Source organism: Pristis pectinata, chromosome 20 (assembly GCF_009764475.1).
Source record: "Pristis pectinata isolate sPriPec2 chromosome 20, sPriPec2.1.pri, whole genome shotgun sequence".
Classification (NCBI taxonomy): Eukaryota; Metazoa; Chordata; class Chondrichthyes; order Rhinopristiformes; family Pristidae; genus Pristis; species Pristis pectinata.
In genome coordinates, this window is record NC_067424.1 from 7,358,215 (window position 1) to 7,386,183 (window position 27,969).

The 27,969-nt window shown below is 42.0% G+C and overlaps 1 protein-coding gene across 1 annotated transcript in view; it reads left to right on the forward strand.

Annotated features, from left to right (window-relative positions):
- Nucleotides 1-5,597: 5,597 nt before the first annotated feature.
- LOC127580765 (S-adenosylhomocysteine hydrolase-like protein 1) overlaps nt 5,598-27,969 on the forward strand; it is a 71,639-nt gene continuing 49,267 nt past the window's right edge. The window contains exon 1 of the mRNA XM_052034599.1: nt 5,598-5,948. Within this exon, the coding sequence (XP_051890559.1) occupies nt 5,712-5,948 (237 nt within the window). The 5' untranslated portion in view covers nt 5,598-5,711. The remainder of the gene's footprint in view (nt 5,949-27,969) is intronic.

Here is a 27,969-nt window from a genome sequence, read left to right on the forward strand (position 1 = left end):
TAAGCTGTGTAAAGTTATCTGTGACCAAAACGCTGCAGATACCAGTATCATTAACGCAAGAAACATAGTGGATGAAATGAAGAGCAAGTCCACTCCTTGTGAATGCTGTTGGATATAAACCAGGACAATTTGTGTACCCTTCTACAACTTAAGCAGTAGAAAACCAAACTGCAGGATATTGATCAGTGATGAGTTTGATTCTTTCACTCTTCCATCTTGAGTCTGATCACAACGAGATAAATTATCTTCAGAGTCTGATACATGCAGACTTTAAGAAATTTGCAATCCATTTACATCCGAGCATATTTGGAAAATTTGTGGATTGGATTTAAAATGATGCTAATCAATCCAGCCCAATGATCCCCAGAATGTTTCTGGTGGGAATCTCTGCAATGGTAATGTCATTGTTTGTCAAGAGACTCTGGAGGCAGCCTATGCCTTGCACTTTTGTGATGTGTTTGTTACTTGCATATATCAGCTCTTGCTGAATATTTTCTAGGACTTCCTGCATATAGGCATGGAATACTTCATCTATTTAGGAGTTCTGAGCACAAAGGAACGTTATGTGATCATCAACAAAACATCTGCACTTCAGGTGTGGATGGAGTTACATTGAGGCAGCTGAAGGTGGTTGGTCTGAGGATTGTGCCCTGAGGAACTCCTGCAGCTTTATCTTGGGGTTAGGGTGACTGACCTCCAACCACAACCATCTTCCTTTGACTTCAGCCAACTTAAGTGTTTTCCCCTCGATTCCCATTGATTTCACTTTTACCAGAGCTTCTTGACGCCACACTCGCTCAAATGCTGCCTTGATATAACGGCAGCCACTCTTGCCTCATCCCTGTAACTCGGCTCTTTCAGAATATCTTTGAACCAGGCTGTCGAGCATTCTGGAGCTGAGTGATCTTGGTGAGATTTTGCATCAGTGAGGTTATTTATCAGAAAGTGCTGCTTGATGGCACTGTTGATGAAACCTTCCATTCTTGTTGATCAATGATGTGGCATTAGCAGGATTGGAATGTTGTGAACAGGGAGTTCCTGGGCACTTTTCATATTGTCTAATCAATACCAGTGTTTGAAATGTACTGGAGAGCTTAGCTAGGGGCAAGGCTGGTGCTGGAGACCAGAACTATAGCCAACATGTCTGTTCCAGTAGCATTCACTGTATCCATTACACTCTGACATATCTATATCACATGGAGTGAAGCAAATTGGCTGAAGACTGGTTTCTCTGATGGTTGGGATCTCTGGAAGAAGCTGAGACTGATCGCCCACTTGGCACCAATGGATCAACACTTCCGCTTGCCTTGAACATTTGCATGCTGGGCCCCACTGTTGTTGAGGATGGGGACATTCATGTTCTTGAGTCACCACCTTTAACTGTTTAATTGTCCACCACCATTCACAACTGGATGTCGGAGGACTACAGAGCTTTAGTCTGATCTGCTGATTATGGGATTACTCTGCTGTCATTTACAAGGTGTCTTTGCTGTTGAGCACCACATGTAGTCCAGGGTGGCTGTTTTGGCAGATTGGCTCCTCGTTCTTAGGTACACATGGTGCTGTTCCCAGCATTACCTTCTACACTCCCAGCTGATCCTGGCTGGATATGACGGTTGACTGAGTGCTGGTTCATGGGGTGGTGCGCTCTGCCGCTGATGGTCATTAGCTCCTTGTAAGTGCCTGTTTTTTTTTCAGCTGCCAGACCAATTCTGAGTCCATCTCACTTGGCACAATAGTAGTGTCGTCAACATAGTGGATGGTGCTCCTGACCGAAGATAGGACTTTTGTCTCCACAATGACTGTGTGAAGGTCACTTCTTCTACCAACCACTGTCTTGGACAGATGTATCTGCAAGAGGTAGGTTTGACAGGGATCAAATGGTTTTATCTGCTGTGTCGGTTCAGACCACACCTAGCAGCAATGACCTTCAGGACTCTGCCAGCTTGGTCAGTGACAGAGATACCAAGTCACTTTGAGGATTGAGGTCTCCCATCCAGAGTACACTTGGTGTTTTTGCTGCTCCCAATGCTGCTTCTAAGTGTTGCTCAACATCAGCCGAGAGAGGATAGTAAATGTTTCCTTAACCATATTTGATGTGATGTCATGAGACTTCTGTGGTCACTGAGTCCCAGAGCTATGCCCTGCCTGTCTGCATATCGCTATATCATGTTCTGCCCTAGTATCTATGTGGCTGTCAAACTTTGCTCAATGCTCTTGTAAAAAGAACTCTAACATAGTAAAATGTTTAAAATACTGGTTGTTGTTCTGTTATCCTACACCTTTGCTAGTGATTCCATTTCTCTCCTGATTTGCCAGCAGGAGGTGAGATAATGCTTTGCAATTGTGTCCTGTCTGACCTTGTGCAGTTTTTATTTTTGAAACTCCACGTACTACTTCCCAATAATTACTTCTGGCCACGTCAGCCCTGTCTCATAGTTATCTTTGTCTGTTCCTTTAACACTCAATTACTGCCGACCTCTTGAGCTGTGCCCTTCAAAAATTACCAGTAGTTCAGAACTCCACTATCTGCATACCTACTTTGCGCTCCCCAATCAACTCAGACCTTGGTGAACCTTCATTGGCTCCTTCTGCTTCACATACTGATGCCAAAACCTTGCACAAATTCCCCTGTGAAAATCAAATAACTGCAGATGCTGAACATCTAAAACAAAGCTGGAAATGCTCAGCACATCAGGGTGATCAGCAGTTAACGTTTCAGGTCAAAGACCCTTCGTCAGAACCTGAAATGTTTACTCTGTTTCACTTTCCACAGATGTGGGCTGACCTGCTGTTTCTTCTATCCCCACCTCTGTCGACCTAGAACCCAGGTTATTCTCCTCATGATTCTGATCACCTTAGCACGTCAACCTGCAGCCTGTAACCGTCACTGACTGTTGGTGGTACACTGCTCCTTTAGCTGGTTGTGCCTCTCACTTCCTTCAGGTGCCTTTTCAAAACCTGCCCTTCCCGGTGATCTCCCCTGATAACTTCCATGGTGTGTAGTCCTTTTGGGTGTCCAATGAAGCCAAATTCTCTTCCTGAAGTTGTTGGCTGATGGCACTGTCATCTGTGGCAGGGGGTTGGGCTTCAAGCCCCACTCCACAGACAGGATAAAGATTTATGCCAATAGCCCAACATTGGATTGCTGGGTTATCAGAGGTGCCCTCTACTAGAGCAGCTAAACCAAATCAGCATTTATACTATGAGTCGGGCATAAAAGATCCCAGAGCAATGTGTTGAGGAGAGTCCTCTCTGATGATAGGGCTACTGTTAGTTGTCCTTCAACATCAATGAAATAGACGATCTGGTCATTGTAGCATTACTGTCCATGGACACTTGCTTTGTCCAAGCTAGGAACAGTGTTTCCTTTGACATTGGGTATGCTTCACAGTAAAAGTATTTTGTCTATAACACCCTTGAGTGCTTTGACTTGTGTTGCATAAATGCAAGTCTTTGTGAGAGCTTGCTGTTAACCAATTCTTGCATCAAAGTCAACCCTTTAAATCATAAGTATTTCATTGACCCTGATGCATTTAGGGAGCTCCAGAGTTGTGTTGCTAATGGAAATAAGGGTGTGGTAGCACAAATGGTTGAGTTACTGAACTGGTTTCCAGGGACCTGGACGATTATTGATCTGGAGGCAATTGTTTGAATTATGCTGTAACTTAAACTCTAGTAATTAAGCTAGAGGAAAAAGCAGGTATCTGTAATAATGACTGTGTAAGTATTGGGTTGTTGTAAAATCCCACTTGGTTCATTCACATCCTTTGGGAGGGGAAATTTGAGATGTGTGTGATTCCAGACACTGGTTGACTCCTAATTGTCCTCCAGGATGACCAAGGCATTCAGTTCAACGGATAACAAGGGATGGCTTTTAAACACTGGTCTCCTTCTGGACTGTGTGGTTGCCAAGAAGTTCTGCAAAGGGATGCAGTGATCTGTGTGAGGTCCATCTGTATGATGCAGGAATGCATGCTGAGGCAAATATTAACTGCTACCAGATCATCAACTCTGAAGGCCACTATTTGCTTTGCCCAAAACTTGCTGGTCTCCCACTGCAAGTAGTTGTCTGCAACCCAATGCTGCTGCCTGGCACAAGCCCAAGGTGCAAGAGTACAGACTAAGTGACACACTGAAGGTCTGTGAAACTGTCACAGAGGCTTAGTGGGGAAAGGGTCTTCTCTCACTGGATGCAGTTGGGCTGGGGCCCACTCAAATTTATTGCTGATTATAATGTTTGGGACTGATAAATAATGACATTGTTGACAAAAGGTAAATATTGAATCAGATTTATTATCACTGACATGATGTGAAATTTGTTGTTTTGCGGCAGCAGAAAGACATAAAAATCTATAAGTTACAAAAATAAATTGTTCCTTTTTTGTTGCACTATGAGGTAGTGTTCATAGATCATTCAGAAATCTGATGGTAGAGTGGGAAGGAGCTGTTCCTGAATCTTCAGGATTCAGTTTGGGTCTTCAGGCTCCTGTATCTCCTCCCTGATGGTAGTAACAAGAAGAGGAGAATATCCTGGATGGTGAGGATCCTTAATGATGGATGCCGTTGCCTTGAGGCACCACCTCTTGAAGATGTCCTCGATGGTGGGGAGGGTTATGTCTGTGATGGAGCTGGCTGAGTCTATGACCCTCTGCAGCCTCTTGCGATCCTGTGCATTAATGGCTCCATACCGGGCAGTGATGCAACCAGTCAGAATGCTCTCCACTGTACATCCATAGAAATTTGTAAGAGTCTTTGGTGACATACCAGATCTCAAACTCCTAATAATGTAGAGCCCCTGGTATGCCTTCTTTGTGATTGCATCAATGTTCTGGGCCCTGGATAGATCCTCTGAGATGTTGATACCCAGGAATTTGAATCTGCTCACCCTTTCCACTGCTGACCCTCAATGAGGACTGGTGTCTGTTGTCCCAACTTCCTCCTGCCTGAAGTCCACAGTCAGTTCCTTGGTCTTGGTATTGCAACCAAATTCTTTGGTATTGTAAGCAAATGCTTAATATGGAGAATGAAGACAACTGTATAATTTGTTTCTGCCCAAAAAAACGGTCTTGTCATCAATGCCCACATCCTGTCAATGAAAATTTAAAAAAGACTTATTTCCCCTCTCACAAAAGTTATTTCCTCCCTCAAAGTTGCAAAATGAGGGCCACCTTCTTGTAAGTTTAGAATGTTGAAAGGACTGGACAGAGTAGATGTGGCTAATCTGTTTCCCTTGGTGGGTGAGTCCAGGACTAGAGGGTACAGTCTTAGAATTAAAGGGTACCCGTTTAAAACAGAAATGAGGGGAAATTTCTTTAGCCAGAAGGTAGTGAATTTATGGAATTCGTTGCCACGTACAGCTGTGTAGGCCTGAACATTGGGGGTGTTTAAGGAGGAGATTGATAGGTATCTAATTAGTCAAGGGATAGGGGGGATAAGGCTGGAAATTGGGGCTAGACAGGAGTGGTTTTAGTTTAGCCCATGGAGCAGACTCGATGGGCCAAATGGCCTACCTCTGCTCCTTTGTCTTGCGACGGGCGGGGTTTACGCGTTGACGTCACACGCACAGTGCTGGCAAGGGTGGCGACGTCGAGTTAGGGCACGCACGGCGGGGGCGGGGAGGGAGTCCTCGTCGCCCGCTGCGCCAGCCGCACTCGGAGCGCTGAGAGCGGAAGGTCGGAGCCGGCAGCGACGGACGAAAGGGCAGAGGAATGGCGGAGCTGCTGAAGAAGGGTCTCCCCGAGCCGGTGGAAGGGAAAGGCGTGAAGGAGGCGCCGAAGGCGAAGGAGGTGAAGGAGAACGCCAACGCGGAGAGGGCGCAGAGCGGCGACAAGACCAAGGGGGAGGCGGACAAGTTCTCCCTCAGCGCCGAGGGGCAGAAGGAGCCCTCCCTGGTCGTCTTCAACAACGACAGCGGCGCCATCGCGTCGCACAAACCGGTGAAGAAGGTGAGTCGTTGAGGGGGGGCGGGGGGGAGATTGGAAGAACGATCTGCCTGCGGTCCGGAGGAAGAGGCCGCTGCCTTGTGGGGGTTGTAGTTTTTCTAGCCGGGGTTGCCGGCTTCTGGCGTTGGGAGGAGGACTACAAGTCCCAGGGTGCACTGGCGGGGGGCGCATGCGTACTCGCCCTCGCTCTGTCCTTGGCTCCCCCTACCCCTTCAGGTTGATGGGCTAATCATTATTATTCCGCCTCCCTCACCCTCTCCCCCTCGCCATCGCCCTCGCCCCCCTCTCCCCCTCGCCATCGCCCTCGCCCCCCTCTCCCCCTCGCCATCGCCCTCGCCCCCCTCTCCCCCTCGCCATCGCCCTCGCCCCCCTCTCCCCCTCGCCCCCCTCGCCCCCTCGCCCTCGCCCCCCTCTCCCCCTCCCCCTCGCCCTCGCCCCCCTCGCCCTCGCCCCCCTCGCCCTCGCCCCCCTCGCCCTCGCCCCCCTCGCCCCCCTCGCCCTCGCCCCCCTCGCCCCCCTCGCCCTCGCCCCCCTCGCCCCCCTCGCCCTCGCCCCCCTCGCCCTCGCCCCCCTCGCCCTCGCCCCCCTCGCCCTCGCCCCCCTCGCCCTCGCCCCCCTCGCCCTCGCCCCCCTCGCCCCCTCGCCATCGCCCTCGCCCCCCTCGCCCCCTCCCCATCGCCCTCGCCCCCCTCTCCCCCTCCCCATCGCCCTCGCCCCCCTCTCCCCCTCCCCATCGCCCTCGCCCCCCTCTCCCCCTCGCCCTCGCCCCCCTCTCCCCATCGCCCTCGCCCCCCTCTCCCCCTCGCCCTCGCCCCCCTCGCCCTCGCCCCTCGCCCTCGCCCCTCGCCCTCGCCCCTCGCCCTCTCCCCTCGCCATCGCCTCGCCCCCCTCTCCCCCTCGCCATCGCCATCGCCCTCTCCCCCTCGCCCCCCTCTCCCCCTCGCCATCGCCCTCGCCCCCCTCGCCCCCCTCGCCCCCTCGCCCCCCTCGCCCTCCCCCCTCGCCATCGCCCTCTCCCCTCGCCATCGCCCTCCACTCTTCTTCCCCCACCCCCTCGCCCTGTCCCCCACCTCCCACCCCTACCCCCTCTCGCCCCCGCTTGCCCCTGCCCCCTCTCCTCTCACCCCACTCCCTCTTCTCATTACCCCTTTCTCCCGACCCTCGTCCCCCGCTGCTCACCCCTGCCGCGCTCCCCTTTGCCCTCCTCTCCCCCTACCTCTACCTCCTGCTGTCCTCTGCCCACCCATCTCTCTCTCTCCCAGCCCCAACACACTTCTCTCTAAAGAAAAAGGCACTTTTTAGTATGTTTCGCATCCCAGATGTCTGAGCTTGTCTCATTTCTTGCTCATTTTAGCTGTTGAAGGCATCCTGTGCTTTGCTCCCTTGTTTTCTTTTCTAAATGGAAAAAGCGTGAATGTCACAATGTTAGAAGTATTGCACAAGTCTCTTTAGTTTCCTGTTTCATTTCTAATACACCTGCTAAAAGTGAAGCAAGAGAGTGAAAATTGCCCTGTGCAATACTTCTGTCTGTGTAACATTCAGTCTTTTGTTTGACTCGGGTGCTTTTATTTTGCTTTATGCAAAAGAAAAATCTGTTGAATTTATTAACACTCCATGATATTATTTGGCCCTGTTATTTCAGTCCTTTTAATGTAGAAAGTAAGCAGTTTCATTAATCTGGAACCTTACAATAATTCTTTCATCCCACAGCAGCTTTGAAAGGGTAGTCATAGATTCATATAGCGTAGAAAAGGCCCTTTGGCCCAGTGAGTATTCATCAACCATCAAATACCCATTTACACTAATGCTACCCAATCCCATTTTATTTCCCCCACATTCCCATTAACTCCTGATTCTACCACTCGCCAATACACTAGGGGCGATTTGCAGTGGCCAATTAACTTACCAACCAGCATGTCTTTGGGATCTGGGAGGAAACCAGAGCACCTGGGAGAAACCCAAGGAGTCACAAGAAGAATATGCAAACTCCATCCAGACAGTGCCAGAAGTTGGGATTGAATCTCAATTTTTTTTCCCTCTGCTTCAAATGCCTTGTAATACCATGTTGAACTCTTTTTTTTAAACAAATCTATTCTGTTGATTTCAGATGAGTTTATCGTCACGTAGGTGACAGAGGAGGGTGATGGTGCATTGAGTTCATTGCACTAGGATGCAATGAAATTCTTTGCCTGCGTGCAGCTCGCAGTAAACAATATACATGGTAATAGGGCCACAAATATAGCGGGCACAAAACAACAGAGTAGTGCAAAAACAAATGCTAAAGTGACAATAATGGAATAAATAGGTTTATTGTTGTCACAATAATGAGAAGCTTTGTTTTGCATGCCATCTGTACAAATCATTTCATCACATTCAGTGCATTGAGGTAGTACAAGGGAAAACAATAACAGAATGCAGAATAAAGCATTACAGTTACAGAGTGCAGCACAGGCAGACAATAAGGTGCAAAGCTGTAAACAAGGTAGGCTGTGAGGTCAAGAGTCCATCCTTATCGTACTACAGGATCATTCAATAGTCTTTATAACAGCATCATAGAAGCTGTCGGGATAGAAGCTGTCCTTGAGCCTGGTGGCGCCTAGAGAGGTACAATCAGAATCGATTTTGTTATCACTGACGTATGTCGTGAAATTTGTTGTTTTGTGGCAGCAGTACAGTGCTAGACGTAAAAATTATTATAAGTTACAAAAACAAATAATGCAAATTGTTACGTACCAGCAACAATAGAAACACAAAGAGCCATGGCTCGTAACAAAAGGAGGAATAACGAGGTTCAGAAACCTGATGACAGAGGGGATCTTCAGGCTCCTGTACCACCTCCCCAATGGTAGCAACACAAAGAGGGCATGTCCCGGATGATGAGAGTCCTTAATGATGGATGCAAGAATTAATAGAACTAAGAGTCCAAGAACGTGGCAGCACCACCGGGAAGGGAGTGCGAAAGAAGTGATTGGTTCAGAAGTCTGATTGCAGTAGGGAAGAAACTGTTTTAGAGTCTGGTCATCCAAGCTTTTGAGCTCCCGTATCTTCTCCCAGAGTATGTTCTTGTTTTCATCTGGGGAAAAAAGACAAGTTTGGAAAATGTTATTGGGACCCACCTGGATGATTCCAGTGTCTCAGAACATCAGAGCCTTTTCTTTTCAACTGTTTATCTTGCACCCTCTTGAATATAAGTACACAACTAGAATTCTTTTTTGAGGGGAGGTCGTAGGACTCCCAGTAAACACAATAAGAACAGAAAGTGCTGGAAATGTTCAGCAGTCGGGCCACATCTGTGGGAAGAGAAACAGAGTTAACATTTCAGATCGAAGACTCTTCTTGTATCAGGAGTATTTTCATGATTCCCAGCAGAATATTTTAAGCATTGAATAAAGTTTTAAAATTTCAAAGTCATTTATGATTAATTTTTTTCATTTTAGAATAGTAGTCATTGGAAATAAAAATTGAGCTTTGTATTTATTTAGAATTTAAGAGGATTGTGGATGTTATATTGGGCTTGGTTATAAATTTTAAGTCTAATGTTTGAATGACAAGAAATTTTAATTCAATGAAACTGGTGTTTTGTAGCCACAGGCAGAACTTGTACATCTTTTAATGGAAGCTGTCTGTACCAAAAGTACTAAATTAGAACATTGCAATGATCCTTCAATTGTAATATTTCTCAGAAAATTTAAAAAGTTGCTGAGAATTAATTAACCTTTAAGCGTGCAATAATGATTTTTTCCTTAAAGCAATTTTTTTCATATATTGTATTTTGGGTCCTGTACATAAAGGAAGTGATTGAGGTTACTAGTGTTTGATTGGTTATGACTTAAAATTGAATTTCACAAGAGCTATTTGGAATACGTATTTATAAGTTTGCTTTAGAAGGATAAAGTTTGTCCTCCTGTAGAGTTTTAAAAACTACCCATGTAACTCTGGAAACTTTTTATTATACCAATTCGCTATGGTTTAAAAAATTGCATTTTTTATGGTGCTTTTGATGTAATAAAGCTCTCCAAAGCATTTCAGAAAAATTGGCACCAAAACACACAAGGATGTTTTGGGGTGGATGACCAAAACGGGAGGGAAGGAGGATGATTCAGAGAGGAAATTCCAGAGCACAACATTGTCAGCTGATAGGTTGGCTGCTGTTGTGGAACAATTATGTTCAAGGGTTGTGTAAGAGGCTGGAATAAAGGAATGCAGAGAGCTGGGGGGCAAAGCAAGAATTTGCAAATCATTAGGAAATTCTGACACATTGGTATTTGAAGTCAGGAAGAACATTGTAAAACTTGTGGCTTGGCCAGACACAGGTGATTGAGCAGAAGGTGATAGGACAATCTGTACTTGGACATTGTCGTCAGAATATCAGATGAACTTGAGAGTTTGAAGAATGGAATATGATAGTTGTATTATTTTGCTACTGCTCGCCACATTTGCATGCCTTTTGTGATCCAGTGCTGTTTATTTATTATCCTTTCCCTCGTTGATGATGCTGTGTGCATTCAGGTTTTACTTGCACCATGACCATGGTTTGATCTGCCGTTGGGGTCCTCAAAGAGTGAACCATTATCAGGTGCTGAACTTGCACAACTCCAAAAGAAAGTTTGCACGTGATGTCTGTAGATCATTTTTGATTTATGATTTCATTAATTATAAAGTTAATTACCTTGAATGATATTATGTGCCAAGAAAATGCATGAATTCTGTATTAACATTTACTGTCCCAGTTATTTTAAACACGTAACAAGCAAAAGCAAGGAGAACATGTTAGATGTAAAGACATTGTTGGACAGTAGCAGGCAGCATAGTTGACAACCTATGATCCTCAGTTTATACATTGGCTTTCAAGAGCTCTTTAATTAACTTATAGCTTGGTAATCATTTTTAACACACTTCCTCTAATTCTATGTGCTGCATTAAGTAGTAGTGCTCTAAGATATGGAGTAGTATAGGATTTAGAATACTATCCTTTTGCCTCAAGTTGGGTGGCATGATAAGAGGAGGAGGCTTTAATCTTGCCCATGTTAGCATTATTCTGTCTTCTGGATTCAAACCCTCTGAAACAAAAGGGAAGTTAGGAAGTTCATAAAACATAGAACCGTACATCAGAGGAACAGGCCATTTGGCCCGTGATGTCTGTGTTGACCAAGATGCCAAATTAAACTAAAACTATCTGCGTCTGCATGATCCATATCCCTCCGTAACAACGCCACTATCGTGTCTGCTTCCACCATCACCCCTTGTGTATCCTTAAACTTACCTCCATCTCACCTTAAATCTATGTCCTTTAGTATTTGACATTTTTAATCTGGGGTAAAAAGACTCTGAGTATCTACCCTATCTCTGCCTCTTAGGATTTTGTAAACCTCTTCCCCACAGCCTCTGACACTCCAGAAAAATACAATGTCTCCTTATAGCTAATGCTCTAATCCAGGCAGCATCAGGTAAACTTCTTTCGCACCCTCTCCAAAGCCCTTGCATCCTTCTTGTAATGAGGTGACCAGAATTGCACACAGTAATTCAAATGTGGCCTAACCAAAGTTTTATATAGCTGCAACGTGATTTCCTGACTCGATGCTCCAGCCGAGCCGATGAAGGCAAGCATGCCATACACCTTGTTTACCACCCAGTCTACTTATGCTGCCACTTTCAGGTAGCTTATACACTCCCTTGTGAGTATGATGCCACAGGTTTAGTTTGTCACTGGTTTATAGCAGCATTAGGATTGCTACAGAATTGGAACCTTGTATAAAGAATGCTGCTTGATGTTCAGATAAAACCTCTTGTTTCCCCACAGTTCAATTTGTAGACTGTTTTAGAAGTGCTGAGTGCACGTGGGATACTAGGTCTCCTTTCCAGTGCCAACATCTTGTCATTTTCGGTGAGTTTGGAATTCATTATTGCACATTAATAAGGCAGTATGGTGATGTTTAACATAAATCTCAGCATTCTGATCATATGAGTGGAATAGTATTAAGGGTTATGATGATAATGTGGCAATTATCAAGGAGAGGTGAAAAATTGTGAGATAAAATTCACCGAGGTTAATGCAGCAAGAAACTTGGGTTCTCAAAGGCAATTAAATAGAGCTTTAGAAGATTAATCCCAGCCTTTATTACAATGCGTATGTTAAACCTTCTGTTGACTCAAAAGTATGGTTGACTGGAGCGATATTCTTTGCTGTGTGACCTTGGTGATCTTGTACATTCCATCTAATTGTGGTGTGGGAAGAGGGTTGCTGAACATGCAGACAAATCACAGGGCCTTCTCTTGGCTCAGCTCTGGACCTGGAACAGGTGGAGGTAGTTGTTTTGGCAGGCTGCTTGTCCCATAACTTTCTGTAGGAACCGCTGAAGTGCAGACAAAGTACATGTGGTGGCTGCCATTATTTTTGCGTGTGTCATGTCTTAAACTGCAGTGTATATTATAGACTTCTTTTAAAAGCATTTACTTTGATGTTTCCTTTGTCTTCCATAATTATTCTTTTTATTGTGTCCCTTTGAAAGAGAATACTTATTTTTGTTTGGCACTGGACAATCCGGTGTCTGTATGTTGTTAGTTTAAAAATGACATACTATCAACTCCTGCGCATTTTTTAAAATAAAAGATCTCAACAGTCTTCTATGGTGTTGATTGGGAGATTAAATTTAAAGTACAACTCTCAGAGGCAATTGGAACATGGAAGATCATTTTGACAAGGATGTGCAGATGTAATATGGATCTCAATTTGAAAATCATTATTTACCATGATAAATTCATGTGGCTTCCAACGATAATTGAAATTGCAAACTTGGATACGTCCTCTTTTCTGCAGTGGCATTTTCACATCTCCAGGGGATGGTGGAAGGTTTATGTAATTGTGTAAGTAACTTTCTTCACAGTTATAGTGATTTATAACAGGTGGGTAAAAAAATAGCAACAGTGGCTATAGGTGTAAGTTTTTTTAAAATACAGATATGACTTGAAGACAGTCACCTCCCTATTCCTGGATGTGATACAGGGGTGGCTAAATAAAACACAAAAATGAAATTTTGTGTGTGTGTTAATAGGAGAATTTCAATGAAAAATAATAAATGAAGTATAGACCCTAGTTTGAATGGAATTGTCGAGGCAGCAATGCTTGCAATGTTGAAGGGGAAAACTAATCTCTTGCTATTGAGTGTTGAAGGCCCAATATTGTATTGAGTAACTTTTTAAAAATCCTGGTTAACAGGTAGGAGCGATTTGATTTGTGCAAGTGACGGCAGGATTTCTGATCATTGTGTCACTATCCCTTCTGACTCTGTATCCCTTCAAACTCTTCTGAGTTTGGTCTTCAATGCATACACAGCTGAGGAACTTGACTTATTTTGGGGAGTATCACATTTCCAGTAAGGACTTTTGTTAGGTTGCTAATGGTGCACTCACATAGAGAAGGATAGTGTTGATTCAAAAGGAAGACTAGTTCACAACAATGCTAAACTTCTGCATGTGGCGTTGAGGTTTTGAGCTGACTGCAGTAAATCTTTCTTTATTTCACTCTGGTATTCCATTGGACACTGAGTCTGGATTCGAGCAATATTTATGCTGTAACTGCAGCACTGGCATCAAATGGAGTGGCTGCTGTTACAGTGTAATGCACCAGTTTGATTCTATTTTCTGACCACCTTTTGGATGATTTTATTTGGGTGCAAAAGCCAGTTGCAGGTTGCAAAATAAAAATCAGATCTCTGAAAATAGGAAAAGGTTAGCACTCATTGAGAGAAAACTTGGCATTTGCACAGTTCACTTTCTTAAATTGGAGGTTTAGAAGATTATATCAATCAATTCGATATAATAACTGTGTAATAAGGTGTAGAGCAGTGCATTAGTGCAAAGTGCTGCAGTGCAGACATCCTTAAAGGCAAAAGTGATTTTGGAAAAAGTCCTTCCACACAATTCACTGTGATATTTGTGTTGTTAATGTGTAGATGTGCATGGAAGAAGAATTGTTTTGATTGCTAGGTGTAGGAAATTTCTCAGAATTCAAGTGCAGATTAATTCTGTTCAATATGTCATGGATTTAAGGAAGAATGTTATTATGATCACGGTGGGAATGCACTACTGACAAACTTGATGTCACTAAACGTAGTGGCCAGAATAATTCTTCCTCCGTGTAGTTTATCTTGAAAAGAGAAAAGAGCTCAAATGAGTTGTGCCAGTCTTGAATGAGTGTTTTATACGGATATCCAGGCGACCTGGTCATAGTATGGAATATTCACAGACTCCTGGCTATTGGCAAATATGGCACAGCATCCTTAAAGTTGCAATGAAATCTATTTAGAAAAGGTTGATAGTGTTTGAAGTAGAATTGAGCTGTGCTTCAGTTTCTGAATTTATGCACTAGCACTCTGATTGCTGTGTTGTAGACAAATGTAGTAACACAGTTTATCAAGTGAAGACAATATGGCTCCTGTAATCTTCCTCTATTTCATGCAAGGACATGAGAACTTCTTTTGTGAAGGATGACCTCATTGAGATGAGGCACATTGCCACTGGCAATTGGTACTCATGTCAGTGCACCAACTCAAGTAGAGCTAGAATAAACATTCACAGCCTCTGTTCAACCATTTTTCTCACCACTAGATTTTAGAGTATAGGGCTTTCCCTATAATCTGACATAGTTCCAATTTCTGCAGTCCAACCTGAATCTTGATGTCAATTCTTGAGCTTGATGTCAAATGGTGGGCGTTTCACATTGTGAAGAACTGATGGAGCCTTGTAAGTTCTGCTCTTGATCTAGAAAACAGAAGGCATTTTATTTATATAGACAACATTCCATCTGTGATTACTGACACCCGTAGAACACCTCATTATGGAGTTTGAACAAACATTTTATCTTTGTGTCTGCGTACAAGCAACAAGTTCCTGACGTGAGAGTTGCAACTGCCAATGAGATCATCACAAACTGCCATCACAAAAAAAATTGTGTGTGGGCTTGAAAGAAACTGGAAGATACAGGATTCGTCTCCTTATTTGATATACTGATACTTGCTTGGGTATATAACCCTGCAGTCGTAAAGTGCTAGTGCATAATTTAAGAATGAGCAAGCTTCGTTTTCAAAAATCTTTTCCAAGACTTTAAACACAAACATGCATTTTATATGAATTTCATTGTTTAAACATCAATATTAAATTGATCAGAAAAACTCCTTGGTTGAATGCAAGTCTATTTAATACAGAGATATTCTTTTTAAAATTGTTTGCATTTTGTTTTCTAACTTCTGAATGCAACATATTTGCAAGGAAATGTTACATAAATGAGCTGATGGATTTGTTTCTTTGACCTCCTCGGGTAGAGGGATACTACTGATTTTGTGTTATGCCATGCATGCATTTTGTAGTGAGATGAATTTTTCATTACTATGGAGCAATCAAGAGAGTGCGGTATAGGAGCAAAATCAGGTGAAACTGGATTGTGAAAGCTGATGGAATATCCCGACCAGGATGTGGCTGTTATACTTTCCAATATTGTACTATAACTTGCAGTGCAACACCACAGACTGCAAGTTCAGAGAAGAATGATGCAAAAAAAAAGTTGCCTGATTTCCCATCCTTTTCCCTCCCTTTTCTTCCTTGCTTAAGTGTTTGGACTTCAAATGAGCTTTTTGTGTCTTATCCAAGTTTTATGTGAAAGTCTTGATTATTGAATGTCTTGTCTGGGATATGTGACAGTGAAATAGTTGAGCCCAATGCTAGTATCCACACAGACTTTCTTTCGACTGGAGCAACTAGCTTGTTATCAGAAACCCTGGATCCTTGTTGTTTCCACCAACCACCCGGCCCACACCACCCACCCACCCCCCCCCCCCCCCCCCCCCCCCCCCCCCCCCCCGCCATTGCTCTTGATTGCTTCCCAATGGAAATGAGGTAGTCAGACGAGGATAAATACTAGCATAAAGTGGATGGGTCCAATCAGTTATTCATATTGTAATTTCTGGTATACACACAAAGAAATATTTAAGTGCCGTGATAAAATAGGAATGATTACAAATCGTTTAAGTCTCGTGCTTTATTTTGACCTCTGAGCACATGAATTACTACCTCATGATGCATTTTACTGTATTCTCGAATGTTTTGGATCTAAATAATAGGACTGGGAATTTATTAGGCACTGTTCAACATCAGTGCTGAAGACTGAAATGATTTCCAGTTGATGTAACTGAGAATATGGAGAAGCCGGACTTGTCTAACTTAGGACGCAAACAGATGGTGTACTTTTATTTCTTTAGGGCTCTTTACTTTTTGCAGCATGGATCAGCTCAAGGGTGCAGCATAAGTAAAGTTATGGGCACACACACAAACATGTATACTAAAGCTATTAATCTATTGGAAAATCTGCACTGAATTTGCCACAGACTTTGTGCTCACTGACCAAGGATCATTATGAAATTAAGTATTTGGAAGCTTAGCGATTTCAGATGCAGGGATGTTCTGCAGTCTAAAGGAACCAGCTCCATGATAATCTTAATTAAATTATAAACTCTGATCTTTATTAAATTAGGTGGAAAAAATGTTAATAGTGATAAACTAGGATCAGGAGCTTATGTGTAGTTCACTTGCTGGGAAAGTATCTGAAAACCAGTCTGGCACTAGTTGCTGAAATTAAATTTTAAGTAACTTAGCAAGGAGGCTAGTGCAGAATTCATCTGTTTCACATGATGTAAACGTGTATTTTATTCTCCTCATATATTGATTATTTTGCACTGGATTTGCTCTTGAATTTTGTTTTTGTGAAGGGACATGAGATTGATGTATGAGAGCAGCTTTTAATTATCATGTTGATGGTGTAGCTGCAATAGAACAAACTAGCCACCAAGGTCAATGAAGGACTTTAAATAATTGACAGCCGTATTGTTTATGTGTGAAACATTATCACTGCATCAGGCTACACCCTTTTGATAAGAAAATCTTAAATGATGTTTAGTCCAAGGTTAGAAAAATACATAGCAATAACATTGTGACATTCCAATCTAAACCTGTGATCTCTGATTTGTATTTAGCTGGGGTGACTGTGGATAAAATCCAACATAAACATTTGATAGCTTTGTTTCTACATTTTCCCTTTCCTCCCCTATATTTCCCCTACGGTCACATTGTTTTGAATAAAATTTTCTGATTGAAGTGTGGAATGGAATATTTTGTTTCTTTGCACTTAATGTAACTTTGATTCACTGACCAGTTTAGTGGAACAGAGTGACCTAGGAGTACAAGTACATAGTTCGCTAAAAGGTAGGCGGGGTGGTGAAGAAGGCGTTTTTGGCACACTGGCCTTCAGTTGGGGCATTGAGTAAAGAAGTTGGGATGTCGTGTTGCAGTTGTACAAGACGTCAGTGAGACTGCACTTGGAGTATTGTATACAGTTTTGGTTGCCCTGTTTTAGGAAAAACATCATTAAACTAGAAAGCATGCAGAGATTTAGGAGGATGGTGCCAGGACTCGAGGGCGTGAGTTATAGGGAGAGGTTGGGCAGGCTTGGACTTCATTCCTTGGAGCGTAGGAGATTGAGGGGAGACCTTACAGAGGTGTATGAAATCATGAGGGGTATAGATAAGGTTAATGTGCATAGAGTTTTTTCCCAGAGAAGGGGAGCTAAAAACTAAGGCCAGAGGTTCAAGGTGAGATAGGAAAGATCTAAAATGGACCTAAAGGGCAACCTCTTTGCGCAGAGGGTGGTAAGTATTTGGAACGAGCTGCCAGAGAAAGTGGTTGAGGCAGGTTACAATAACAACATTTAAAAGGCATTTGGAAAAGTATGTGGATAGGAGGGGTTTAGAGGGACATGGGCCAAATGCAGGCAAATGGGACTAGCTTGGTGGGCACCATGGACGAGTTGGGCTGAAGGGCCTGTCTCAATGCTCTATGACTCTAGTAGTTTCAGAAATAAGTTACTGCCATTGTTCCAGTAGTTTAAAACTGCATAGGACAGATATTTGGTGTAAGAAGTCCGAAAGCTGTTCCCACCACACGTTAACCTCACCTCAAGTCTCAGAAGTGCACCAGGGTGTTGTTTTGCCTATCCTCCTGGCTTATCTTTTGTTGCACATTTAAATGAAGAGACACATCAATGTTCAGTTCACATGACTGACATTTGTGACACATTAGTTCTTTGCCTTAAATACAGAACAAAAATTTCCAAGCCATCAGTTCAGCTATGACTTTGCCGACTTTGCCAACTTTGCCAACTGTGCTGAAGTTGTTGAAATAATTTCCACTATATCAGTCAGCGCAATCAGAATGATGTATGTTAAAGGTCCCTAGCTGTAATGTTTATATAAGCAATTTGTGCGGGCAGCAAACAATTTAATGTTTCACTTTCTCTAAATCAGTGCCATTTGTAAATGCAGGAACTTGTATGGCTTGCAACAAACTATCTGCTGGAAGAACTCAAATGGGTCAAGTAGCATCTGTGGGAGAAGAAGAATTGTAGGCATTTCAGTACCCAATTCCTTTCCTCCCACAGATATTGCTTGACCTGCTGAGTTCTTCCAGCAGATTGTTTGTTGCTCCAGATTCCAGCATCTGCAGTCTCTTATCTCTTTTATATGGCTTCCAAGTGTGTTTGATTTTGTGGTCAGCAACACCATTCTTTAATGTTAGTCACAAAGGGTCAGTACAATAAAAGGCATGATGGGTTTCTTGTTTTCCTGTGCTTTGGTTTCCTGGATTTTCATGCAGATTGAAAACTGTACAAGTTTGCATCTCCCAGGGAATGGTGTTTTGTAGTTGGAAAAGTTGCAGGTAAATAAACTGCACTGTCTGGTTCTACCACTTTCTCCTTCAGTACACTTCAAGGTAGTTATTTTCAACCGGGTTTACTGGTCAGTCTTGCTGCTTTAGATAATTGGAATATTATTGGAATTGGTTTATTATTGTCACATGTACTGACGTACAGTGAAAAATTTGTTTTGCTTACTGTTCATACAGATCAGTTCATTACACAGTGCATACAGAGAAAGTGCAGTGCAGGTAGACAATAAATTCTGTTGTCAATATTCTACGAATGTGCACATCTGGTTTGTATTCGCCCATAGAATACAGAGGGTGGTGATAGATGGAGCATATTCTACCTGGAGGTTGGTGACCAGTGGTGTTTTGCAGGGATCTGTTCTGGGATCCCTGCTCTTTCTGATTTTTATAAATGACTTGGATGAGGATGTGGAAGGGTGGGTTAATAAGTTTTCAGATGACACGAAGGTTGGTGGTGTTGTGGATAGTGTAGAAGTTTGCTGTAGGTTACAACAGGACATTGATAGGATGCAGAGCTAGGCTGAGAAGTGGCAGATGGAGTTCAACCCGGAAAACTGTGAAGTGATGCACTTTGGAAGATCGAATTTGAAGGCAAAATACAAGGTTAATGGCAGGACTCTTAGCAGTGTGGAGGAACAGAGGGATCTTTGGGTTCACTTCCATAGATCCCTCAAGGTTGCCATGCAGGTCGATAGGGTTGTTAAGAAGGCGTATGGTGTGTTAGCTTTCATTAGTCGGGGTATTGAGTTCAAGAGCCACAAGGTAATGTTGCAGCTCCGTAGAACTCTGATTAGACCACACTTGGAGTATTATGTTCAGTTCTGGTCGCCTCATTATTGGAAGGATGTGGAAGCTTTAGAGAGGTTGCAGAGGAGATTTACCAGGATGCTGCCTGGAAAGCATTCCTAATTTTGTACATGGTAACCAGAGGAATTCTTATAGTGTTGGGTTCAAAATTTGAGGCTGTTCTTGTGTAACTCTCGCTGCAGGTCATTACCAAGCAGCTGGTAGTCAGTGCCATATGGTGAGTTATCACACGTACAAGGAGCAAATGCCATTTAACAGGTATGTTCGTTGGAGGCATCATTTGGAAATTCCAGGTACTCATCCCATTGATGATCTGGCAGCATTGCATGGATTTTTCTTACATTCGTTTTTATTATGTCCAGAAACAGGATTGTAGCAACCAAAATCTCATTAGGTTAGTTTCAACTTGAATCTTATACCGTTGGGTAAATCCCACTGTATTGGAATAATAGTCATACTATTTCAAGTACAGTAATTTAAAAGCATTTTTGAAAATGCTATATTCCACAAGTATCTCTTTACATACTTCTGCCTTCAGAGGCACAGAACTATTTCAGCAATTTCCCTCCAGCCTTCTCAAGGCGGCAGTCCTGGACTAAAGGTGCTTGAATCACTTCACATGGTGTGCTTTGAGATGCTGAATCAAGGCTTGCAATTGACTTTTTTGAATTTTTCCCTAGTACCTATTATGTGTCTAATCCAATACCTTGTTTTAACCAGAGTGGAGCTTTATAATGATTTTCCTTCTTTGTCTCCCAATATTTGAGAAATTATGACCATTAATTATATAACCTAAGAATAGGATGCGTCAGGGCTATGTCTGTTTTAGTTGTCCAGATCCTTCTGCTTTTGCTTTTAAGTCACTGGTTGGTAGTCATAAGTGTAACTGATGCCAGTTGTGCCCTTGCTTTGCAGAACCAGTGAACCTTGGCACAGATGAGTGATTAATCTCAATATCATTTCAGAGCAGTCAGCACAAGTTAGCTCAGAGTGGAACCTTTTTATTTTTCTCTAGATTCTCTGCATAAACTGCTCCACACGGCAAGCAAATTTCAACACTGTGGGGAGAACAAAACCTGCGTGCCTTCGCTCTGAGATGAGTTTTGGCGTTATGATGTCCTGCACCATTGAACCAGAACCAAACAAACTCTTGCATTGTTTTGAAAGTCCAAACAGTTGCACGAAGGTCACTCATTAATCCACTTCTAGCCATTGTTGCCTGCTCTGTCAAACTCAGTAATGAACAAAGCAATGTTTGAAATGATTACTGTCATTCAGAATTAATTTCTGTGCTAGTTCTTAATTGAATAATAGTTGGGTGGGAATATTTGGTGTGACAATAGGAAAAGGGCAGGGAATGGGATATGCTGATTTGCTGTTGTTGAGAACTGGCACAGACTCAGAAGGGCCAAATGGCCTCCATCTGTCATGTAACCATTCTATGATAATTACTGAATTTCAGTCTTGGAAAATATTTTCAGAATTCCCAGTGTTTTTTCCTGAGACATTGTCTTTCAATGTTATATTGGATGATTCTGATCTCCTGTTAAGTGTCTTTCTTACATTTTCTAGCAAGCTTGGTTGATGTTTCACACGTTAACCGTGAAAGGAAGTTGTAAAAGCACCTTCACCATCCATTCTATAAATAACACTTCACTCTTTATAACTCCTTGGCAACCGCAACAGCAGTTCATCTTGAAAGGTTATAATATTTTGCAAATTACAGCACAATTTCTTGCCTTTGCCTGGTATAAAGTCAAAATTAGTGCGTCCCTTCCTTGCAACATCTCTGTGCCGGATAGAATAACATTCTTTTTAACCTTGCTGATTAATTCTACTGATTTGAGTATACTTAGTTGTTGGTGTACTGAGACCTAGAAGGAACAAGCGGTATCTATTGACAAGATTTTGATGCAGTTTTGTTGCTTATCCTTTCATGATACCTTTGGTGCACATGTTTCAGGTTACAGTAAAACTCCAGTAATCTGGCACCCTTAGGACTTTGGTGCTGACTGGCAGATTTTCTGGACCATTGGATGTTATTAGTTATAATTTACTGAAACACTTATGTTTTCAGATGTTACACAGTCATATGATAAATTTTCCCGTGAACCAAGTGAGTTTCAAGGGAGCATAGGAAACAAAACCCAGTGTGATAAAGCGACTGTGGGAATGGAGCCCTAGTGAACCACGTTATGAGCTTTCAGGATTTTCAAACAATGGGATAGCTGACTGTCAGAGGTTTACACATTTTGATGCAGTTGATGCTTCCTTGTACAAGAAATCCACTATCAACTTTTCTGTGTTCATTTTTATTTTTAAAAATTATTCTTTCTCTCATTATTGCTCTCTTGTTAATACATCGTGTACTGCAATCCGGTTGATAGATGAGATGGTGATATTCTTGGATACTGCTCCAGGCTGTACCCCAGGAAGGCTATGTCGCCGTGCATGGACTGGCCCTCTCTTATCCTCCATCACCCTATTTCAATGGATCCCCAAGCAGTAATGGTTAACCTGTTTCACAGGTCTTTTATTGAGCTTTGAACTTCGGTGGCTGCAATTTAGATAATGCAGTAAAGTTATAAGTATGACCAACCGGCATTTATCCCATACGAGAAAGGGTCACTGAGTCCAACGATCTTGTGAATAAATGGTCTGTGGATTTGTTCCTCCTGTTTAATACACTCTTCGTTGATTTATTGCAGCAAGTGCTTATTACATTACAATTTATTAAAATTGATCTTCCATATGTAAATCTAATCATAATCATGAGCTTTTTAATCTGATTTATTTTTCTAATCAAAAAGTTGGTTATTTTAAATCCTTTACACAGTTATTGAAGTAGTGTCATTAATTTATTGCAGGATTGGAAGTTTATATATTGCAACATAATTGTGCTTTGGATTTTGTTTTCCTGTTCCTTTCATTGTATAGTCTTGTTGGTACACAGTCCTCCCTCAAACAGATTTGTTTTCTTATTCTTAAAGCAGAGAGTCACAAATCAAATAAAAAATTTTACCCAACCTTCGAACAACTTGAAGATGGTACATGTGTACAAGGATTGCTGAATGCTCTATGGACTGAAAGGAGTCCTGTTCCTCTGACCTGTGTCAGCAATACAAACAGGATCATTGACAACCAACTAATCAGCAGTAATTTCTTGCCCCTCTCCTCACCCTGAATATTTTATTTCTCTGTCCAAATGATGACATTGATCAGGAATTAGCAGATTTGGAAATATTTTTCTGCATGGAATGATACATTGATCATCCCTGCAATGTGCTGTTTCTGCATTCTCACCACCATTTTCTGTTGCTGCCTTGCTTTCGAGATCTCTGCTGGCTATCCATTAAGGAGGTCTTGACGAATAGCTTCCATGACATGGTGTCAGTGTTCAAATTCTTCCTTAATTTTCTTGAGGACTTCTTTGAAATACTTTCTCCATTCTCCTCTTGAACAGTTAGCATAAGCTCGACAGAAAAGCTTTCTTTGGGATATTAATCAAAGATTCACAATCCTAAACACTTAGAATTTTTTGAAAAAATATTGTCATTGTACTTGGTGACAGATTTGCCAATGCTCTATTTAATTATTTTTTTAAAAGTTTTTTTGTGGTTTAATAATATTTTCAGCAGCCACACCTGTTTAAAATAAAAATCTGATGTCTTGCACAAAATAACTGTACAGTTTTCTCTCCCATATTGATGCAAAGTATGATACCCAGACCAGCAGCTACTGGAGTGCATTGCATGCTGTCATTTGATTTGCTTTTCAAAAGGCACAATAAACATACTTGCCAAATCAACTCCCAAGGTTATTAACCAGCAAGTAGATTGGTGGTGGGAATGGGGAGAGAAGGCAAACCTATTGTTTTTTTATTCACTGGTGCTAAGTGCACGCGTTTATTGACTGCCAGTTTTGCTCGTCTCTGCATTCAGTTCCATTGATTTCAATAGAGATGAATGTGTGAAGTTGAATACAACCAGCAGTCAATATTTAAGTAGGCATTTTAATATTAGTGACCCAAGACTAATTTCTCCTCAGCAGCTGTTGGAATTGGGGGGGGTGGGGGGCGGAGGAGGAATCTATTTGCAAGGTCTAGAGACTTCCTCCAGAATTATAAACCAGATCTTTCTTAAGTTTCTGATGCAAGGTCAGAGATCTGAAATGTTACCTGTTTCTCTCCACAATTGCTGCCGATTTCGGGCAACTTTGTATATATTTTGGATTTTCGGCATCTGCATTGTTCATTTACTTTTAACGTAAACTGAAATAAAAGACCTTTACCAAAGGTGTGTCTTGTACTTCAATGCAAAGCTATACATGAATGGTTGTATCTTCTTTAGAAGGAAAACTAGTTGGTCTTCTATGATAACAGTGACTTTGCTCTTTCATTCCATCTGCCTGTAACTGCAATTAATTACTACTTTCATCCTTGCATTAAAGTTATTATTAAGCAGGTACCATTCAACGTCTCTGCACTCTGAGTATGAACATATGCCCTGCTCTCCTCTCAACCCCCCACAACACCCCCTGCACCCTAGAGTTGGTGGCTGTGCAGCTCCCAAGGCCCTGTCTGTATCATTGCAGTGGCCATGAGCAATGACAGAGACGTAAGATGGAACATCAGGCCCACCCACAGGCCACCCCGCTGGACTTGTGACAGCTCATTGCTATCAGAAACCTTTTTGCTGTTCCCAATGTCTGTGATGATCAGAGATTTGGAAAGAGGTGGAAAACATTTAAGTTAACCAAAATTAATCTAATTTACAATCTATTTTAATTAAAACCATTATTATTAAAGAAAAAAAAAGCATACCATTTATAAAGAAGATTTGGGACCAAGTTAATGAATGAGCCAAACAAGATGCACCAATAATAGCTGGTACAAAGCTGAATGGCCGAATAGAAAGTTTGCTTGACCCCTTGGTTCAGTAGATAGTTGCGTGGTGTTAGACTTGCTGATAAGCTCTAGGAAAGAGGGGAGCATGAAAGAGGAGGTCAGATGGACAAGCATCTGACCTCTAGTGCATTTCTTCAGTAGACTGTGCATGATTGCAAGAGTGGAACTTGCTGATGTGCACTCTGTAACTAGCTGGCAGTTCCCTATGGAGCTGCCAGGGTGGCTGACGGTGCAATTCAGCCCATTACGTGCATTTGTTGTGTCTTACAGAGAACATCTTGCAGAATAGAACAATTGGACATGCATATATTATTTCATGATAATAAGGGCAATCATCTCAAGCAAAGAAAAGGACAACATTTTTGTTTCAAACGCACAATCTCAAATGTAGGAAAGAAAAAGACGATATGACAATTCAGACTTGAAAAAGGATAGGTTTAAACTTCTGGACCTTGGGTTAGCTGTTGTCCAGGGTCTGATTTGGAGAAGCTTTAGTATGGTGATTGTGGTAAGGGCTTTGTGCAAAGTGTTTTTTGTGTTAAGTGTAGTGAATGTTTGTTAGGTGCCTGACAATGACAGCTTGCTATTTTCTGGCATTAATATTGACTTCTTGCAGACAATATTTCAGAAATGTAGGAGTGAGATGATTGTCAAAGGACCTCACTACTTTGTGAATGCAGATGACTTCTATGTTATGGCCAGTTGCATTCCTATAAAATGGTCTGTATCGTGAGTTTCCGTAACACAAAGTTGTGGCAACTGAGCATGTGTCAAGAAACGCGAGTCGGAAAAAAAATGTTTACTTTTTGCATAATTTCCGTGAGAGCAAATTTTATTCCATATCTCAAATTTTTGGGTAGTGATATGTGAACTCTATAAGGGTGAATTGCTGTTACCAGAATGCCTGTACTTCAAAAATTCCATCATTTAAGGGTTGTACTTCACATCTGTGCACTTCCTGACTCTTCAAAGTGCAAACTCATTCATAATTTTCCCTTATTGTTATCCAGTAATGTGTTAATCCATTACCATTTAAATTGCGGGTAGAGGAAATGTTTTATAATAGTGAGAGGGCTTCTAGATGGTTGTTGCAAGTTAATTTGTTATTGTAGTTCCTGATAAACTACCTTTCATGCAAGGACAAAATTATTTGTTCTGCTGTGCAAGTCCATTCTGTTTGTCTTGCTTATTCCCCCTTTTGCTCCACCTTGCTCTTGTCCAAATCGTTTATTTTGCAGAATCATACAAAGTTTGCAACACAGGCAGAGGCCATTTGGCTCGTATTGTCTGTTCTGCTAAATTTTAATTTTGGGAGATTAATTACTCAGTCTTGGAAAAATTTCAACAAGAAAGGACCTTATGTATTTTGTAAATTGTAATTTTCAGTTGTAATTTGCATTTGTAATTTTTGTGGCTTTACTGCCTGACATAATTAATCTTTTCTCATAGTTGTGGAGGCACTTCCTCCCACCGCATCTATGCTGACCATCCTGCCTCTATACTAATCTCACTTGCCTGCGTTAGTTCCATATCCCTCTATACCTTGCTCATTCAAGTACCTGTCTCTCATAATTTTATATACCGTGACCATTTCATCTCTCAGCCTCCTTTGCTCCAGGGAAAACATGCCCAACCTGTCCAATCTCTCCTCATAACTCAAGCCCTCCAATCAAGGCAACATCCTTATGAATCTTTTCTGCACCCTGTCTGGCTTAATCACATCCTTCCTATAGTGAACACTGGTGTCTTGGTATCTGAAGGGTAGGTACTGCATTGTTGTTTGACAGTGACTTGAATGCTGTTCATAGAAGATGGTCACCTTGAACTATCTTGCCAATATATGAAGGACTAAATTTCCTGATCTTGCACAAGGACTGCTTGCACATTGCCTCAACTGTAGGTATACACATCCTTACTACTGTTTTGTGCCATTCCTTAATCTGTGACTTCCAGGATGACTAATGGCGAGAGCCATGCAGGTGTTAGCTTAGTAAAAGAAAGCTGAAGATATGCGTGTGTTCAATTGGTATGGTGAAATGTTAGTTATAATGCAGACTAAATTTGTTTGGGGTATGATTGCAATGATGACCGAACAATGATAAAAACTTGCTCATGTTGCTGCTAGTTAGCCCCTTTTCATTCCACTTTATAATGGCTTTGTGTTCCATCCCCTGCTGGTGAAGCACTTCTCTTTATCATTCTTGTACATTATATATGGTGGTGGTGCTGTCTGTGTATCCTTCTATCTGTAAAATTAATTTATATGCAGAAGGTAAAAGGGTCAGTTTAAAGTCAAACCCAGTGTAGCTGCTCAACTCCTTTACTTAAGTTTTATTTTCTTCCTGCCTCATTCAGTACCCTTGCCTCAGTGATCTTGTATTGTCATTTATGCTCTTTAACCTATTTAATTGTTAAATTCCAGAGAATTGTTTTGTAGAATCATCCAGGGTCTCTGTAGTCCGGAGAAATTGGATTGAAACTTCTTAACATCTCTAGCTGAAAGGGAAAACAAGTGCCAACCTTTCCAACAACCTTGCAGAAAAGAACTTTTCTGCTCTAGATGTAGTCATCTGATGTGCACAAGTTGCCAGTCTACTGCAATTCAGAAGAATTATCTTTAGAATCTTAAGGTCTTTGGGGAAAGAATGTTTCTGAAAGCTGAAGTAATGTTTGCCCAGTAATTGGTTACAAGTTGACTGCCTTGGAGTCAAAGGGTAATACATCACGCAAACAGGCCCTTCAGCCCAACTCGTCCATAAATTGACCAAGATCCCCATCTAAAATAATCCCATTTGGGCCATATCCCTCTAAATCTTTTGTATTCATGTACGTGTCAAGTACCTTTTTAAATGTTGTTGTACCTGCCTCAACCACTTCCTCTGGCAGCTAATTCCATATACATACCACCCTCTGCCTGAAGAACTTGCCCCTTGGGTCCCTTTTGAAATCTTCCCCCTCTCACCTTAAATCTATACCCTTCAGTTTTTGATTCCCTTTCCCTGGGGAAAAAGACTGTGTGCATTAACCCTATCTATGCCCCTCATGATTTTATGCATCTGTACAAGGTCAACTCTCAGTGCCCTATGCTCTGAGCAATAAAGTCCTAGCCTGCCTAACTGGACATCTGCTTCGGTTCTGTGAGCTATTAGTGTTGAACTCTTGTACAAGAACATCTATCTGATTTACACCATGCAGCTCATTCTTCAAAATCTGTCAGTTTTTGGTGTACTGGCCATCCCCAGGTAATGAACAGGTTCCATTTTTACAGACGTCCCTAAGTTGGTTTTGTCTGTAAGTCGAAAAATACACAAAAATCACTGGATATGGTAACCATGACTCCACAGTATTGTAATGAAATAGCATCAAAAGCACACAAGACTGAGAAGAAAGAAAAATTATTTAAGGAAAGTGAGAGTGTTTGTACGAACGAATAGATGTACATCATTGGGACTTTTGGATATAATGATATTATGGGAGCTCGTTTGTATGTAGGGGTGTCCATAAGTCGGGTGTTCATAACCTGTATTTGAATCTTTAAAT